The sequence below is a fragment of the Strongylocentrotus purpuratus genome, unplaced genomic scaffold, assembly GCF_000002235.5.
Source record: "Strongylocentrotus purpuratus isolate Spur 01 unplaced genomic scaffold, Spur_5.0 spur5_contig_854, whole genome shotgun sequence".
NCBI classification, from domain to species: domain Eukaryota; kingdom Metazoa; phylum Echinodermata; class Echinoidea; order Camarodonta; family Strongylocentrotidae; genus Strongylocentrotus; species Strongylocentrotus purpuratus.
In genome coordinates this window covers 532,874-549,934 of record NW_022145562.1, presented here as the reverse complement: position 1 = coordinate 549,934, position 17,061 = coordinate 532,874, and the positions used below count along the sequence as shown (strand labels likewise).

General features: G+C 35.8%; 1 protein-coding gene across 2 annotated transcripts in view; it reads right to left on the bottom strand.

Annotated features, from left to right (window-relative positions):
* The window catches only part of LOC115918967 (transmembrane protein 135-like), a 37,217-nt gene extending 20,682 nt beyond the window's left edge, over positions 1-16,535 (bottom strand). Inside the window, exons 1-6 of one of the 2 annotated variants that reach the window (XM_030995877.1) lie at positions 16,370-16,535; positions 13,682-13,809; positions 12,495-12,584; positions 11,436-11,469; positions 10,626-10,691; positions 7,894-7,940 (exon numbers count right to left, since the gene is read on the bottom strand). In XM_030995877.1, coding sequence (XP_030851737.1) covers positions 7,894-7,940; positions 10,626-10,691; positions 11,436-11,469; positions 12,495-12,584; positions 13,682-13,809; positions 16,370-16,513 — 509 coding nt within the window. In that variant the 5' untranslated portion in view covers positions 16,514-16,535. Of the gene's footprint in view, positions 1-7,893; positions 7,941-10,625; positions 10,692-11,435; positions 11,470-12,494; positions 12,585-13,681; positions 13,810-14,720; positions 15,197-16,369 lie in introns of those variants that run through there. The other variant, XM_030995882.1, reaches the window with a different exon arrangement.
* Between the last annotated feature and the right edge of the window lie 526 nt (positions 16,536-17,061).

Genomic DNA, 17,061 nt, shown 5'->3' with positions numbered 1-17,061 from the left:
AAACTGTATACTAACTCTTACCTATCCTATCAACATTTCCTTTTAACCCCCATCCCATCTCATCTATCTCATCTAACCATTCTCATAATTCTTTAACCACTATCACCTGTAACCCTACCAATTTCCCACTGAACCAATTTCCTTTGATCTCTAACTCCCCTCCCCCCCCCCCCCCCACCATCCTCTCTACTACTACCACTGCCACTCCCCCACCTCCCCCACCACCAACCTCTCCACCACCACCACCACCACCCCCACCACCCCCATCACCACCACCACCACCACCACCACCACCACCTCCCCCACCAACCTCTCTACCACCACCACCATCACTATCATCCAGGTGACCCAGGGATGTGGATAGGTTTCTCAGACCGTGGTGACGAGGGCCAATGGGGCTGGTTGGACAAGTCACCAGTCAACTATACCAACTGGCACAGGGGCGAACCCAGCGACTCTGCCCACATGGAGAACTGCGCCCGTCAGATCGTCCCTATGATGGGTATAGCAGTCTGGGTGGATTCATCTTGCAATGAGAAACATCCCTATGTGTGTAAGATGCCAGCACAATAGTCTCTTCTTCTTCAAGATAACAAAGTGGAAGATTGTACCATGATAGGATTTCAGAAGAAAATTGCAATTTGATCTATTTTACCACACATACTATAGACTAGTCCAGAATCTGGCCAATTTTATTTCATCAGTCTCCAATTCTGTGATCCCTACTATATGCTGCAAGTCGAGAATGGCATGTTCCTAAATTTGTACACTCGTTCATGGACTTGACAGAGGATCTGAACAGTCTGAGCCATCTGTGAGAAAAGCAGTCCTAGCATTTGCAATGCGTCTGATGTGGAAAGAATGCCAAGGCAGCTATAAATATTTGGCAAACAGGCACAATGACCTGACAACATCTCAATTTGCAACCAAGCAGGTTTTAGCTCTGAATGTTGAAAAAAAAAAGCTTACTGTGTCTGTAATTCTAATTTCATTTGATTAAATAACCAGTTGGAACCTTGACATGGTTGATTTCCACCTTTTCTAAGTTTATTTCATAATCATCACTTTTCCAAAAGTCTGTTGTAGTCAGATCAGAATCAGATACAGTGTGAATCAGAGAAAGGCTCTAGTTTAATAAAAGGAGTATTCATACTAGAACAATAACTTACATCACTGAATCAAATGAATGTAAGTCAGGCATGCTATTGTACCACACAATTCAAGTGAAATCACATTAACATTTCATCACTTAAATAAAAAATTAGTATTAGACCTACATATCTCCTGCAATGAATTCTTTTGGTTTACAATTAAGAGAAAAACTGCAATTTGATAGTTTATACAGTTCTTACTTTATATTTGGAACAAATCAATGGGGGGGGGGGTGATAAAGTGCATACCGTTCCAATGCACAAACCCTGCACTTGGCAAAGTCTCTCTTTCTCTTTTTTCTCTTTCTATGACAAAACTTACAGGAAACATCAAAACTTTCAAGCTCACATCCTATTTCCCAAACGGATTATTACAGTTTGAGCGTACTCAGGAATATAGTGATTTGTATTTTCTACTTTTTTTTTCTAAAGCTTCAATAGTGTCTTGTATGTTGTTGTAGGAAACCCAAGAAGAAAAACAACTGTGACATGGGAGAGAAATAATGCTAAATTTTTATTTGGCTAGACACAGCTGGCTACAATACAGAGTTGAATGCACTGAAGTTGTATATTATGTACATGTTCAATTGTTCATGTATAATGACTGCAATCTACAGTGCAGTGTGATATCAACATTGTGCTTTCAAAATATAATAGTGCTTTGTCTCAAGATAAAAGTGAGAGGTATAGTATAGTCTCAAGATTTGGAGGCGAGGGGGGGGGGCGCTCTGACAGAAAAAGGAGCAGTTTTGTACATGTATATTCAACATTATTACGTGGGCTTTTGGGGGGATAAATTAAAAAGGTTTATAAATGGTGAAATGGGCATGTTAGAATGCATAAATTTATTTATTTGATATTTGTGAATCAAAATTCAATGATTGTATTTGTACAGTGGTTGAGGTAACAACAATTTCCAATTCCTCTTTTTGTTTCATCGTTATCTGATCTATTAGCATCTCTCAGATGTACATGTGATGAACGATTCTGGATATGGAATTAATGTGATAAGTTTGTATTTACAAGTTAATTAATACTGCTGTACTTTTTATGTTTTTTAGCTTGTATATAAGACTGGAGAGTTAGATTATAATATATTGATATCAAAGTTATGATATTTTTAACAATGTTTAAGCTTTGAAGATTATATGATTATCAAATCATGTTACATCTAACAATCTCATATTCCAAAGCAGGAATATAGCACCTAAACTATGGTACATATACATACATGTCATCATATGTTTTCAGGAGCTTTTGAATATTTCATTGTTTGAATATTATTATTGTTTGAATATTTTATTGCGTGTTTATAAAGTAGCACTGTCAGGAGTTTTGTTTTCATTACAGTGTAGTAGAGTATATTTATGTAGTAGCAGCGCTATATGAATTGATCTAATATTATTATCATTATGATTTCATCCAATAGTTTTGGGTGTTGAACCATTACTCCCTCCTACCCTGCCCCCCACTCCCACATCAATAAGTATTTCAAGTGGATAGTACCGTTACACATTTTACCTCCAAATCTAACCAGGGCATTGTTTCACCAAACCGTCATAAGTACAAGTTTGCAGACATCCCATTGAAACGCGTGTACAATTAACATGCGTTTCACTGGGATGTCGGTGAACTTGTACTTATGATGGTTTCGTGAAAACGATGCCCAGAAACATGGCTTGAGGTCTGCATTATCTACTTTGGTGTTCTGGATTTGAAATAAACTGCCTTAGTTACAAATAATGTTAAGTTTACAGACCATAACATGCCCTTCATTTTACATTATGGATGGAATAATCGAGGCATATTAACACCGTTACATCCTAGATCTGGACCCTGCTTCACAAAGCCTTTTTACAATGACAAAAATCAGTGACAAATCTGGTGATAACCAATCAGAAGCAAGGATTTCACTAGCTTTTAACAAAAACTGTCATTTGGCACTGATGACAAGTTTTGTGAAATGGGGCCCTTGATATCACTTGAGCAACTTTTGATATATTGTACTTCAGGCCTTCTACAAAAACAGTTAGCTTTCAACAGATGATAGCAAATACCAACATTGTCGTAAAGAATACCGGTAAGTAGTAAAAGTACACATATATTAACTACCACATCAGTATACCAAGGACAATTACAGCTTGTGATTTTTCAGTATTTCCAATGCAAGTTTGCTGGACAATTTAAAGGTATTACAAAGTTTTGGGAAATTTTGAAAAATGGGTGGATAGTGATTTTTTACAATTTTAATATATTTGGATGCCCCTGTGGATGTATTAAAAACACCAGAAATTTTAGCCCCTAAAACACTTCTGCTTTCGAGAAATTTGAATTTAAAGATTTACCAGTGCTCCCGGTAAATTTGGATAAATTTCAAATAGCTCGTACGACCTTTCAATGGAAGCTGCGACCATGAAAATCTCAAAGTATGTAGTTGTGGAATAATATTTCCGAACGAGAATAGCTAATCAGTCAATTTTAGTCAATAATCATTGTTTTATAGCTTAATTAATATCTTGACCTTGAGAGGGAGCTATTCAACATAAAGTGTTTATTATTTACAATTTCATAACTTTAGAGTCGATTTCGACCGCGCCAACGATCACTGAATATTGAAGGATCGTGTATGTTTCCAATATGTTCATTTGAACCAAATTCATGACCCCATACCAAAACTTTGTAATACCTTTAACACTAGAAGATGTTCAAGCATGTTACCTTTGATGTGTGAAAAGTTAATGTTAGTTATGAAACAGTACACTGGCATCCCATTGGGGCACAACTCACACACACTAATCAACAAGGAAAATTAGAGGAAAACAGAGGATCACCGCAGAACATGACTCAAATCGTAGAATGGTCTGTGAATTATCACTTAATACCATGCAAAATGATTTGAAAGAGGGAAAGAGAGAATCAATAATATGTTTGTACATTTATAAATATTTATTAAGTACATGTATTTGAGGTACTTGTTTATGTTTTTATTTATCAAGTCTTTGTATTTTTTTGTTGCCCTTTATTTTGTATTGATATTTGTAATTATAGAATGTGTTTGTTATTTGAAAAAGGAAATAGTGGTCATGTAAACATTTCTTTTCATCCTTTTCATTGCCATAGACATATTGGATTTCATATTCTGTATGAAATACTTGAAAACATAAAACAGGAAGCAGGGGTGATAGTGAGCATTAAAAAAAAAATAGGTTTTTTGTTTTCCCCTCAACCACGCCCCCCGTGAGTAAAAAAAAAGAAGAGGATTCGCGGGGAAAAAATGGCATCTAACAACATTCCCCCCTTTCGTGTAAGAAAATTGGGAAAAAAATAGGGCTAAATAGGAAAGGATAGAGAAGATAAAGGGGAAATCGGGAAAATCAGGTTAAAAAAGGGAAGAAAAAAAAAATTGGTAAAAAAAAAAAAAAAAAAAAAAAAAAAAAAAATCGGGAAAAAATCGGAAAAAATAAAAAAATCGGGAAACCGATTTAAATCAGGTTTTTATCAGGCCTGAGGAAGAGAGAGGGGGAGATAGAGAGAGGGGAGATAGAGAGAGGGGGAGATAGAGAGAGGGAGAGAGAGGGAGATAGAGAGAGGGGGAAAGAGAGAGGGGGAGATAGAGAGAGGGGGAGATAGAGAGAGGGGAGAGAGAGGGAGACAGAGAGAGAGAGGGAGAGAAAGAGAGAGAGGGAGAGAGAAAGAGAGAGAGGAGAGAGAAAGAGAGAGAGAGGAGAGAGAGAAAGAGAGAGAGAAAGAGAGAGAGAGAGAGAAAGAGAGAGAGAGAGAGAGAAAGAGAGAGAGAGAGGGGGGGGTTGAGAGGCAGGTAGGAAAGGAAGGAAAGGGAAGGAAAAGGACAGAGGGAAAGGACAGAAAAGGACAAAAGTTAATGATGAGGGCCCGGTGGGGTCACTCAATGTGACTTCCGGACCGCATGACCGTTACCAAAATCGCGGAAAAAGGGATCAATTTCAAGCCATGTCCGCGGACAAAATATTCCTCGAAATAAAGAAAATAGGGGTGCATAGGTGTCCTCTAAATTGATAAATAGGGGTCAGGAAAATGGAAAAGAAGAAAACCGGGAAGAAAAATTCTCGGAGCCGAGTCTTGTCCTTGAAATATGGTAAAATAGGGGTAAGTTTGCGAAAGTGTCCTTACAATCTTATAAATAGGGGTACTCCAAAGTATGATTTTGTCCTTGTTTTGACGTAAAAAAGGGGGTTAAATTTCACAAAATGTCCTTGAAATTGACCGCAAAAGGGGGTTATATGCATTTGTGGTAACGGTCATACGTGTCACTCTCCGCAGGGGAGTGACCCCACCGGGGATGAGGGTAAAATGGATAAAACCTGTAGAAAGAAAAGAAAACAAGCATAAAAAAAGAGTAGAGATGGGGAGACAGAGAGTTGGCAAAGAACAAATTTGTTTGAGGAAGAAGAAAAAATCTTTATATGCTTGATAACAAAAAATCATAAAGTTTTCAATGAGTGAACACTCATCATGAAATACTATTCAATGCTATATTCATTAATAGGTCAACCTTGTCCTAGTTCTGACGCTAAGATGAAACGATGATGTAAAATATTCACATTTCACAGTACTTGAAACTACCTATCTGCGTTTGGACCCTCTTTTAGGTCTACACTTCAAGATGTCTGGGTATTTTTAGTCAGTCATTCGTTAAGATAAGACAGAGCATCAGAGCCTCCTTCGCAATTTACTTGACTAACACTCTTAATTGGGTTCTTGAGACTCCCTCTAGGGTCTGATACAAGGTGATATCTCACACGTTACAGTAATTCTATCTGACAACATCAATGCTGACTTTCTGTGTCAATCCGTGAAAAGGGCCTTCGCTGATGCAAAATTGGATTAAAGTGTCTGTGACACTTCCATAAACAGTTTAGGCAAGCACCCAAGCAGGTACATGATGGGTACATATACCAAATATTCTAATGCTTTTCTATTCCTAACCATTTTCTTCTTCCACTTTCTCTCTATCTGCAAAACACTCTCTTCTCTTGTATTTCTGTATAGTCCTTCATTTTATTATTTCAGTTTGGCATCAGAGACCTTTGTTTAAAGCCCTCTAAAGTTTTGGGAGCCCCAAATTCGCCAAAAATTTGATGGCAAAATTTCACTTAAATTGTATCATAATGTGAAAGAGGATATCATTTAAGACACACTTCTGCAAAGATTTCCCCCCCCCCCCCCCAAAAAAAAAAAAAAAAAAAAAAAATTAATAAATAAATAAATAAATAAATAAATAAATAAATAAAAATAAAATAAATAAATAAATAAAAAATAAAAATAAAAAATAAATAAATTTTTCAAAAATAAATTAAAAAATAAACAAAAAATAAGGTGTTTGAAGACAAAATATTGATAAGAGAATACATGATTTAAGTTTTTTGTTGTACCGGTACACAGAAAACATAAATTTTGTATTCTTTCATCAATATTTGACTTCAAACACATTTATTTTGAAAATCCTTGCAGAAATGTGTCTGAAATGACATCCTATTTCACATTACAATACAATTTTTAAAAGTGAAAATTTGCCTTCAAATTACAGTTGAGCAACTAACAAGCTTCATTTATGTTATGTGGATATAAGTGTTACACTCCCCCCTGCCATATTCAAACAATGTAAACTACAATTGTGACCGTTTCAAACCAAAATTTCATACAATTCACGATACATACATGTATGTAATCAATCTTCAGTACAGTGAAACATCAAAAAGTTAACCTGATGAGACCTCAAAAAAGTACATTAATCAAATTTGGCACGCCCTGGCTGGGGATGCTGCAAACTTGCAAAGCACCAGAAAAATAGCATCTAAGCACTAAACAACAACAAAACAAAACAAAAACAAACAAAAAAGGTGCAATGGAAACTATAGGACTGAGCATTCACTACTTCGTAAATATATTCAATCACAAAAAACATTTGTACACTTTTCATACCATCTCTGCATATATATCTGCATACAATTTCAATACAATTTCAATACAACTTCATTATGAAAAATATGTTTTGAGCAACATGTTCTTGCAGACTAGTCAGATCCCTTGAGAGGAGTGACTGTACCACACAAGAAGCAAGAGGGCTCACTTCATAAAGATTTTGTTATAAAGTTTGACCCTTCCCTACTAAATCTGAAGCAGACAGCTAAAAGAGCCCTCCACCAATGAATGTTTTTGATCAACTGGTTTATTGTCATGAATTATAATGTGATTTAATTGATATATTTATAAATCTCAACTTGTTACCATCTACATGTACCTATGCTTTTTACGCTATTTCCTTCAAATTTCTCCAGCAAGGGGAGAAAATAAAATTGAATTAATAAGAAGACTCTAAGGCGAGGCGTCAAAAATATCGATACCAGCAGGCTGCCGCCTCACGTATTGGCGCATCGAGGCTGCAATTACGGCCGAAGCCTGGCTGGGGCAATTATTTTTCTTTTATTAGCCCAGCCGGCTTGCGCCAGGCTGGGATCTGAGGCTCGGTTTCCATTCGAAAGGCGGCAGTCGGCGCATGCTTTTGAATGCCATTTCTATACCGCCAGCAGTAGCCGGCTGAGCTAATTTAAAAAATGCAGCCAGGACGCACAAGTGCAGTTAGCTGCCGCTGGCTGGTATATTTATTTTTGACGCCTCGCCTAACTTAACATTCTCTTCTTTTGTTTCTTCGGTTTCACAATCTTTACTTGGAAAATAAACAGGATAAAAGTTTTAGTCTTACCTGAGCAGAAAGAAGATTATTGCTGAGGCAGCTGCAAACAACAGGACCTGAAATGATAAAATAAGTCACATTTTAACAAACTATCATTATTATAAATTAACTTTGAATAGGCATAGAATGAACCAAAATTAAACACCCCATCATACATCAGGACTGCATCTTTCAATGAGTTTTGATTGATCTGGATTTATCATGCCTGAATTTGAGACTGATATCAATTATGATTTTGTACAAGTAATATCTTTTTTTAATTGAAAAGGAGATGTGTAAGCTTTGAAAGGAATAGGGCCATCATGTTGACAGAAAGATTTTTCTTCAATAGATTATTATTGAACTGAACTATCCCTCATTGATTCTAAAGAAGCATGGTACAATAGAATAGTATGATAAGAACTAAATGCTGATGTTAGCATGTATTTCACCCTAGTACTAAGACATGTGCAAAAGGGGACTAGGCGATCAAGGATAAATGCCTGACCAAAAAGCACGAGCCAAAAACTGTTTTTGGACTGACAACCTTCCATTTCAAAGATCACTGCTCTATCCACTGAACTACCTTTCCTCTGAATGAGGACAAGGTAGGGAGAGGGGGGTGGAGATTTTTCATGATAAGATGCCTTGTCAATGATAAAAAGCATGTGGTTTCAGGGACATTGTAGCCCTAGGGGTAAAAGGGGGGGGGGGTATCAACTTCTCATTTCAGACAAATCAAGGACATTATAAGGATTTGGAGTGTTCCTTAAACCCTAGACCAAACACCCTGGAAGCATTTATATTCTCATATAAATATCCTTACATCAATGATGCTTCATGTTACATATTTTGACCTCCATTCACACAAGAAAATTAAATAATCCTGTCTAGAATATAATCACCAGAGCCAAGGATAGAAATCCAATAATATTTGTTTTACACAGCTGGCGATCACCAACTCATCTCAGACTTGCCAAGGAACAACCAACACTACAATATTTGAATAGAATTTTTATTTTCATTATGAAAATATAAAATAAAATTCCAAATGATTAAATGCTTTTTACAGTCTGAATCATGCCCCTTCAGAGAAGTTCTTTTCTATCTTATCATTTCAGACCAAATTAAAACAATCTGACCAGATTGAGGAGCGCAGTCTTGCCCCTAGGGGTAGAGTGTCCCTGAGCCCACATGCTTCTTATCATACACAAGGCAACTAATCATAACACATGCCAATCAAAAATCAAAAAGAATTAATCCCTGATTGAAGATGACCCTTGATATCATCCCCTCTTGTCAAGATAGTGAACAGTCCACTAGCAGTGTGCTGGTAGTCTGCAGACTCAGACTTTAATTCGACACTTAACCATAGTTCCTATAAACGCCTTGAGCCAAGCCTAACTCTGCCTGTCTTTGGCTTTGACAATCATAGTTACCATGACAACCCTTCTCAGAGCTAAGCTCTTCCTTTATAAGTGAAAATTCTGCTTACAGTTACAGCTTACTAAATGTACAAACCCTCCCCCCCCCCCCACAAAATAAGAATACAATAAAATAAAATAAAATAAATAAATAAATAATAATAATAATAATAAATCCCAACCAATTAGACATTGCACTTTGCTGTTTCAGTATGATAAGGTGAAGATTAAACAAACAAAAGATATCTGTATGGTAACCGAGAAATCCCTTACTATTAGCCACAAAATATGCTGATCAGAGCATGTTGGTCAAGGATATCTAGTTCAAACATATTAATTACTTTAACAACGAATCAGTGAAATACTCTAATGATTACATACATTTAATTAAACATGCTCCTAAACATAATACATTGCCTACATAGCATGAACATGCAAAAAGATAAACCTATTTCTTTAAACATGATCTGCTCTAAAAGTTGGACCTAAAATGAGATAATTAGGGAGCTCATGATAATATGAAAACATTTATTTATTCTATCATTTTGCTTGCAAGGAAATGTAGAGAGCTCTTTCTCACCCCATCCCCAGTCAAAGAATCCTGGATCTGCCACTAGTAGTGATGGCTCAATCCTTCAAGCATATAGTGTCTAAGGTTCAAACCAAGCGCAGGGTGACATTGTCCTACAAGTAATGCTAAAGTAACTAATCAATTGGATAGTGTTTAAAGAGAAGGTCGAGTTCTGGGAAGAGGTGAAAAACAATTTGAGACTGTTATCAGTGTTATTATGCAAGTGTGGAAGGACACAAAATGTTCCCTGAAAAGCATGGCTCTTCAAATGCCTTAATATTCTAAATATGGCATGTAACAGCATACAAATCAGGACAAATTTTTATGCCTGGAAATACGCCTTTGCTCATACAGTTGGAAGGATTTTTATTTTAACTGTTTATGCCACGTGTTTGTGTAGTCCCATATACATCTTTCTGTGTACAGTGCTTGTAACTTAACCAAGACTGGGCCAAATTTCTTATCATTTTGATGATTCTAGAACCTTGCAGTAGTAGTACACACCAATACTTATATGCTAGATGGTCAACCTTTTCTGATCGATTCCACAACGCTTCTTCCACAATGCAATCGCATGACCGAACTCAACTTTATCTTTAAAGCCACAAATTCATTGGAGCAAGACTTAGAACTTACATACATAGATGTACATTTATATTTGCTTTCTTAGCAACAGCACTTGCGTAGTAGTAGTACAAATTAAAATAACAAATTAATACAAATTAAATGTGATATACATTTTTTTAAAGATCATAAGGGAGGCTTACTTCTCCATTTTTGATTGGGCTGACAAATCCTCTCTGCTTACACATGTTAAAGAGCACTTCCATTGCCTGGGAGGAAAGAATAGAAAGAAAGGATAGTGAAAACATTTATAATAATAATAATAATAATAAGATATTTGTATACCGCAAATTGCAAATTGCCTCTAAGCGGTTTAGAAGAAAATAGCTGATAAGTAAAGGAAACAGAATTTGCATTACAAATTATATCAATTTAAATTACCATTAAAACTTTGCAAATGAAAATAATACATGTACATAATTACAAATCACTTACAACCAAAATACAAATAGTTCATAAATTAATAGTATCCTACGGTAATCTACACAAAATATATTAAAAGGCAAAAGGTCAAAAGAGCTATTCAGGAACAAGACTTAAAGAGATGTGTTTTTAGCATTGTTTTAAATGAATTTACAGAGCTAGCATTGCGAATTTGAAGGGGGAGATTGTTCCAAAGAAAAGCAGCTGCATAAACGAAAGAACATTGACCGTATTGTTTGTATGAAATAATGTGAGACCGAGAGAGGAGAGATTGAGAAGCAGATCGCAAAGTCCGGACAGGAGTGTATCGAGGAAGGAGTTCAGAAAGATATGAAGGAGCGAAACCATCATCATCCTCATCATTATTTATGTTACTTTAGTTTCCTAACACTATGACATATTTTGATTAACAGAATACCACAAGAAAGGGAAAGAACCAAAGATATAGAAACAAAGATACACACATAGATACTTAAAATATAAGAAAAACATAAAAGACACTAAACATAAGAGATCAAATAGATACTTACAAGATTTGTTGTGTACAGTGCTAGCATTCCTCTCCTGCAATATAATAAGAAATATATGAATAGAATAAATATAATCTCATTAACTAAATATACCATATTTGCATATTACATTTTCTAATACATTGTACATACATGACTTGAAAATATTTCATTTCTTTTGCAAAAGAAATTAATGAGTAAATGCAAGGAAAACTGGGGACCATGTTTACTTCAAAACAAATTGATACATGGACACCTTGCTGTAATAGGAAAAAAATTCTTTGCCAAGAAAAAGTACATTTGCAAATATTTACCCAGGAGAGATATGGAGAAAAGGTACTATCGGTAGGAAGCTAAAAGGCAATAAGCTTGACTTCTTGACCTGTTCGTCACAAAAGCGATCATATATTTTCTATGGAGTAGCAATGAAGGGACATCATGCATGAATCCAATGGTAATGATAATACAGTGATAGACTGTAGATGCTCTCTGTGATGCTTTCATTATTATTAGTTTCATTATTATCATTTTCACTTTGATTACCAACACTATTGCTATCTTAATCATCACGATAGTCATTATCATCATCGTCATCATCATCATCACCATCATCATTCATCATCATCTTCTTCTTCATCATCATCATCATCATCATCATCATCATCACTCATTATCAAGTCTTCATCAGTGTCTTCATCATCATCATCATCATCATCATCATCATCATCATCATCATCATCACCTTCATCATCATCATCATCATCATCATCATCATCATCATTCATCATCATTATCATCAACTTCATCATCGATCATCGTCATCATCATCATCATCGTCGTCATCATCAACATCATCATCATCATCATCATCATCATCATCATCATCATCATCATCATCAATCATCATCATCATCATCATCATCATCATCATCATCATCATCATCATCATCATCATCATCATCATCATCATCATCATCATCATCATCATCATCATCATCATCATCATCATCATCATCATCATCATCATCATCATCATCATCATCATCATCATCATCATCACTTTCCCAATCAACATCTCACCTGCTTTTCCTCTCAGTCAATATGGCTATGCAGCAAGCAGGGAAGGAGGACAGGAAACCAAACCCAGTATAAAATCCACCACATATATGTCTGAAAAAAAGAAGAGAGAAACAAAAAGTTCAGAAACTACATTCAACAATCAACTATAAGCTGAGAAAGGGGCATGTATAATTATTGACTACAAGTAGGCCTACATGTTCAACTTTTCAGAATAACCAGTATGCTGATATAAGTGGAATAACTCTCTTTAGTATCTAAAACTATGGAAACACTTGTCTCTCAAATCACAATTCTTGTATCAATTGTAATAAAATATTAATTGTCACAGTGATAAACTTTGGGATCATAAAAAATCTAGAACCCTCCCTCTCTTAAGTTAATTTTGGAATGGGCTCCCTGTCTTTCCAAGATAATACATATTAATAATAGTGATAATAGTTGATTTTTGTATAGTGCTCACGTCTGTCTGATTTGACACTCTTGGTGCTCCACAATTATTACCCTGGTTTTAGCATGGCTGCTATTATTGCGCTCTTGCATTTCAAGGAATTAACTCCAGACAGATACCCATTTACCTCTCCTGGGTGGAGGGTGGCAAATGTAGACTAATATCTCGCCAAAGTAGTAACCAAATTTTCTGTTACGATTGATGTATTAGTAGTTTGGGTATTTGATAATAAAGTCAGGTATTGTAAACCAGTACCTCAAAGGAAAGTGTAATACGACGTTAGGAGACAATACTTTTCACACATTTACACACAAGAACAATGAAATATTAAGTGTTGTCTAAAGATGGAGTTGATAAACTATATTTTATAAGTAAAGTCAACATGGCTGTTTTCTTTTATCTCTTCTTTTCTCAAGGACGACCAAAGGCATGAATCTTTGTGATTTATCAAAAACTAAGAGTGTGCAGGAAATGTAAATGAGTTTAGCAGTGATGGTTGTAACTTGTAAGTTATCAATATATTTGTTCAATATAACCCCAATGAGCACTGTTAGCTTACAAATTCAAAACAAGGTTAAGGTGCTAGAAATATGTTGAAGACTTCACAATTAATGGTTCAATTCAACGAATACGAAAGGGTTACCTACTCTAAATGAATGAATTCTCTCAAAATTACAGGACCCTTTTAATCAAACCCCATTCATTTTTTAACTGAAATTTCCATGGTTATGAACAGTACCTATAAACACAAATAAAGTTCATGAAGAGGGCAGCATTGGTGGACAAAAAAGCGGTAGACTGCAAGATTTCCACGGGCAGACCCTTTTGAAAATACGGCCAACTTCGTTTTCGAACTAAGGCTGATATCTGTATGGAATGATACACACACCAAACAAAAAGACAAAAAGTTTTTCAAAGGAAAGAAAATAGAAATGAATTTACGCATTAGGGAAAAAACCCAGAGAAGAATATAAGAAAGCTATCATGAAGTGCTCTACTGAAATTGCTACTGAATCGATTTTGCAAACTATTGATTTCACAAGCTGATAGTTTGAACCAACATTGAATATGAAACTAAGCAAAACATGTGACTAATTTCTATAAGCTTGGTTGCATGTTGCATGCTGATTTTTTTCATGTTTTTAATACATCCACATTTTGGTGGTAAACCGTAATGTACATTTCAAGCAGAACATAATAGCATACTTATATTCCAATTTATCCAACATAATTCTGGCTTGCACTAAAAACTTTGAAGAGGTACGTATTCAACTTCAGTTTCAGCCGAACCATGATCTTTTTTATATAATTTGTGTGGTAAATTTATTTCACAATTCACACTGGTTAGATGGGGAAAAGATAATCTGTATTCTGTACAAAAATGAACCTTTCATCCGATGAAAAAAAGCAAGCCCAAATTAACATTTTTTTCCTATACAGAAGGAAAGTTAAGCTCAAGCTGAGGATTGTAACAGGACAAGCCAGAATTTGTTATTTTGTGAACAAGAAGGCAGCAGATAGCCAATATATTACACCTTGTTCAACAGTGTATAGTAATATTCTCCCAGCCCATAAGCCAGATTAAAAACTTAAAAACATTTGCCTAAAATGCCTACCGGTAGCTCTACACATACTGCCGTTATTTCACTTTTGAAACTTCTTTTTTTCTTTCTTCAATTTTCTTAATTTACCGTTGAACAGAACATGTATATATTGAGAATGTGCTGCCTTATAATTGCCTGTATACAACTCAAGTTCACATGCATTTGAAGAGATACCTAAATACACAGAATGCAGCTATAACTAGTGTGACATTGCTACTAAGAAAGGATGTCGACTGGAGCACATCACCGAGGTAGGATAGTACTCGTGACCATGACAACCTCTGTTTCTTCCTCAGTCTTCCATATGTGTGTGAGATCTGTAGAAAGGGAACGAAGGAGGCATGGTATGGACAACCAAAAGCTTGTAAATAACTTTGTTAAGATTTCAAAGTTTTCATTAGTGGAGTCCGAAGAGAAAACATGCTTACATTAGCTTTTCAGACACCAAGAACTGTACATAATTTCATGTTTCAAATATGAGGCAGTTACTAGGAGCGGAACCCCAGAAAAAACGCATTCAACAAGGCACAAGCCGATTATTCTGTCCTTTTAAAGGATTTCGGCACTGCACATTCTAGTAATTTGTTTTCTTGTTCAATAATCTGTCTGATCTTGATAAGGGTTCATATAAAAATTAAAAAAAAAAAATAATAATAATAATCATTAATAACTATAAATACATCCACCAATATGTTGCTTATATAAACCTTTTCCACCAAAGTCTGGAATACATTATCCAGAATTAAACTTAAAATTTATCTGTTTAATAAAATATTATTTTCAGATGCCGGTAATTGTAATCTTTTTTAAAGAGATTGAATATAAAGACTAAGAACAAGAAGAAATCTAAAAGAATAGTAATGATGTTTTCTATCAATACACCTACATACTTTTGTAAAGAAAATCACTGAATAACTTTATTTCTATGAAATTTTAATAAGTTTTAAAATAAGAATAACAATAAAACTAAATAATTGTTCTCATCTTTTTAGGATAAAATAATTTGATTGCCTGGTTCAACTAAACTTAAATGTACAAACTTGCATCAAGGTATAAAAAAAAGGTGAGAAATAAAAATTATACAAAATATATGTAGAATTAATAGAGCTAGACCCTCTAGACCCTATACCTCCATTTAATTCACTCAACAATTATCGTGAGTGATATTTTGAGATGTATCTCCATCACTAAAAATTCAAAATCGATACATACCAAATAGAAGATTGCATGCATCTTTAGTGAATATTTTGCTACTGCATTGACGATAGAAACAGTAGCTCCAAAACATGTCGGAGACCAACAATGTAGAAATTCATAACAGGTACACTGCCGCCAAAATTTACTCATTACTGCCATTTTGGCTTAGGATTCGGATTCAAATTGAATTTTAGAAATCTTGACAGACCTGGACCTAAGATTTAAGTAACTTTAAAAACAAGTCAGCCAAAGGCAATGAATTGCAAATTATAAAATTGCCCATACGGCAATGCAGCCCAATGAGATAAAATAGACATTATTTCTGCTGAGATCAACAAATGGTCAAGAATGTGACAATGTAATTTTAATTAGAGCAAATTCAATTTACATATCTCTTTGGGGATTTCTGGCCATGGACTGTGACCAAGCCCAGATGACCACGCCCAGACCCAAGGCCAAACCAACACGTACATGTGTGTCCCAAGCGCATGCCAGGGCCAGCGAACGCTAGGAGAAACCTACCCGGCCTCACCAGGCACGTTTCTGCGACATGATAGGGTCTCCGCCCCCAGTAAGTAAACAAAGTCTGAAATATTCAAAAGCTTACCACAAACCATCATACTCACTAAGTAGAATGCAGCATATAACTTGAAAGAATACTTCACTGATGCATTAGCTATAGATAACGTAGATGCCAAGCAAGAAGGAGTCCAAACATGCCCAAGCTCATAGCAGGTCGCTCTCTCCCAGAGTTTACTGGAGGCTGCCATCTTGATAAGATAATAACGTTTCAGAAATGTGGCAAGAGAGGGCGTTTCAGTTTGAGAGATCGAGATCACAGCGATGTTCAGATATAGGAGAGTATTTTACTAGTAATATACACCGATGATTTGTATCTCTTTGCTAGTTTACACGAGCAAATGCTACTCATTCGAATCACGGCCAGAAAAGGGAGGGGGAGAGAGAGAAAAGGAGAAGGTGATTTAAAAGAGGGACAAGACTGAATCTGTTCTGATCCTTGTACTGCATGATCCTCGAAAATAAGAATGTTATCGTTGAAAAGAGAGTGTTTATTGCATTTAGAACATCAGTTTGCAGTCGTAGTGAGGATTTATGCTCATATTGCCCCCTTTGGGTCGCTTCCTAGAGACTAGCTTTAAAGGTTTCTACTGAGTTGCAGACAGTCGTAGTCAACGGTTCCCATTTTAGCCACTCTCCAGGCGGTCTGATACATGAACCTCTGTTCCATATTTGCCGGTGAAAAATCTTGCCCGCCTGTTCAGTACTCCCTCCTGAAACCCCCCCCCCCCCCCCGGCT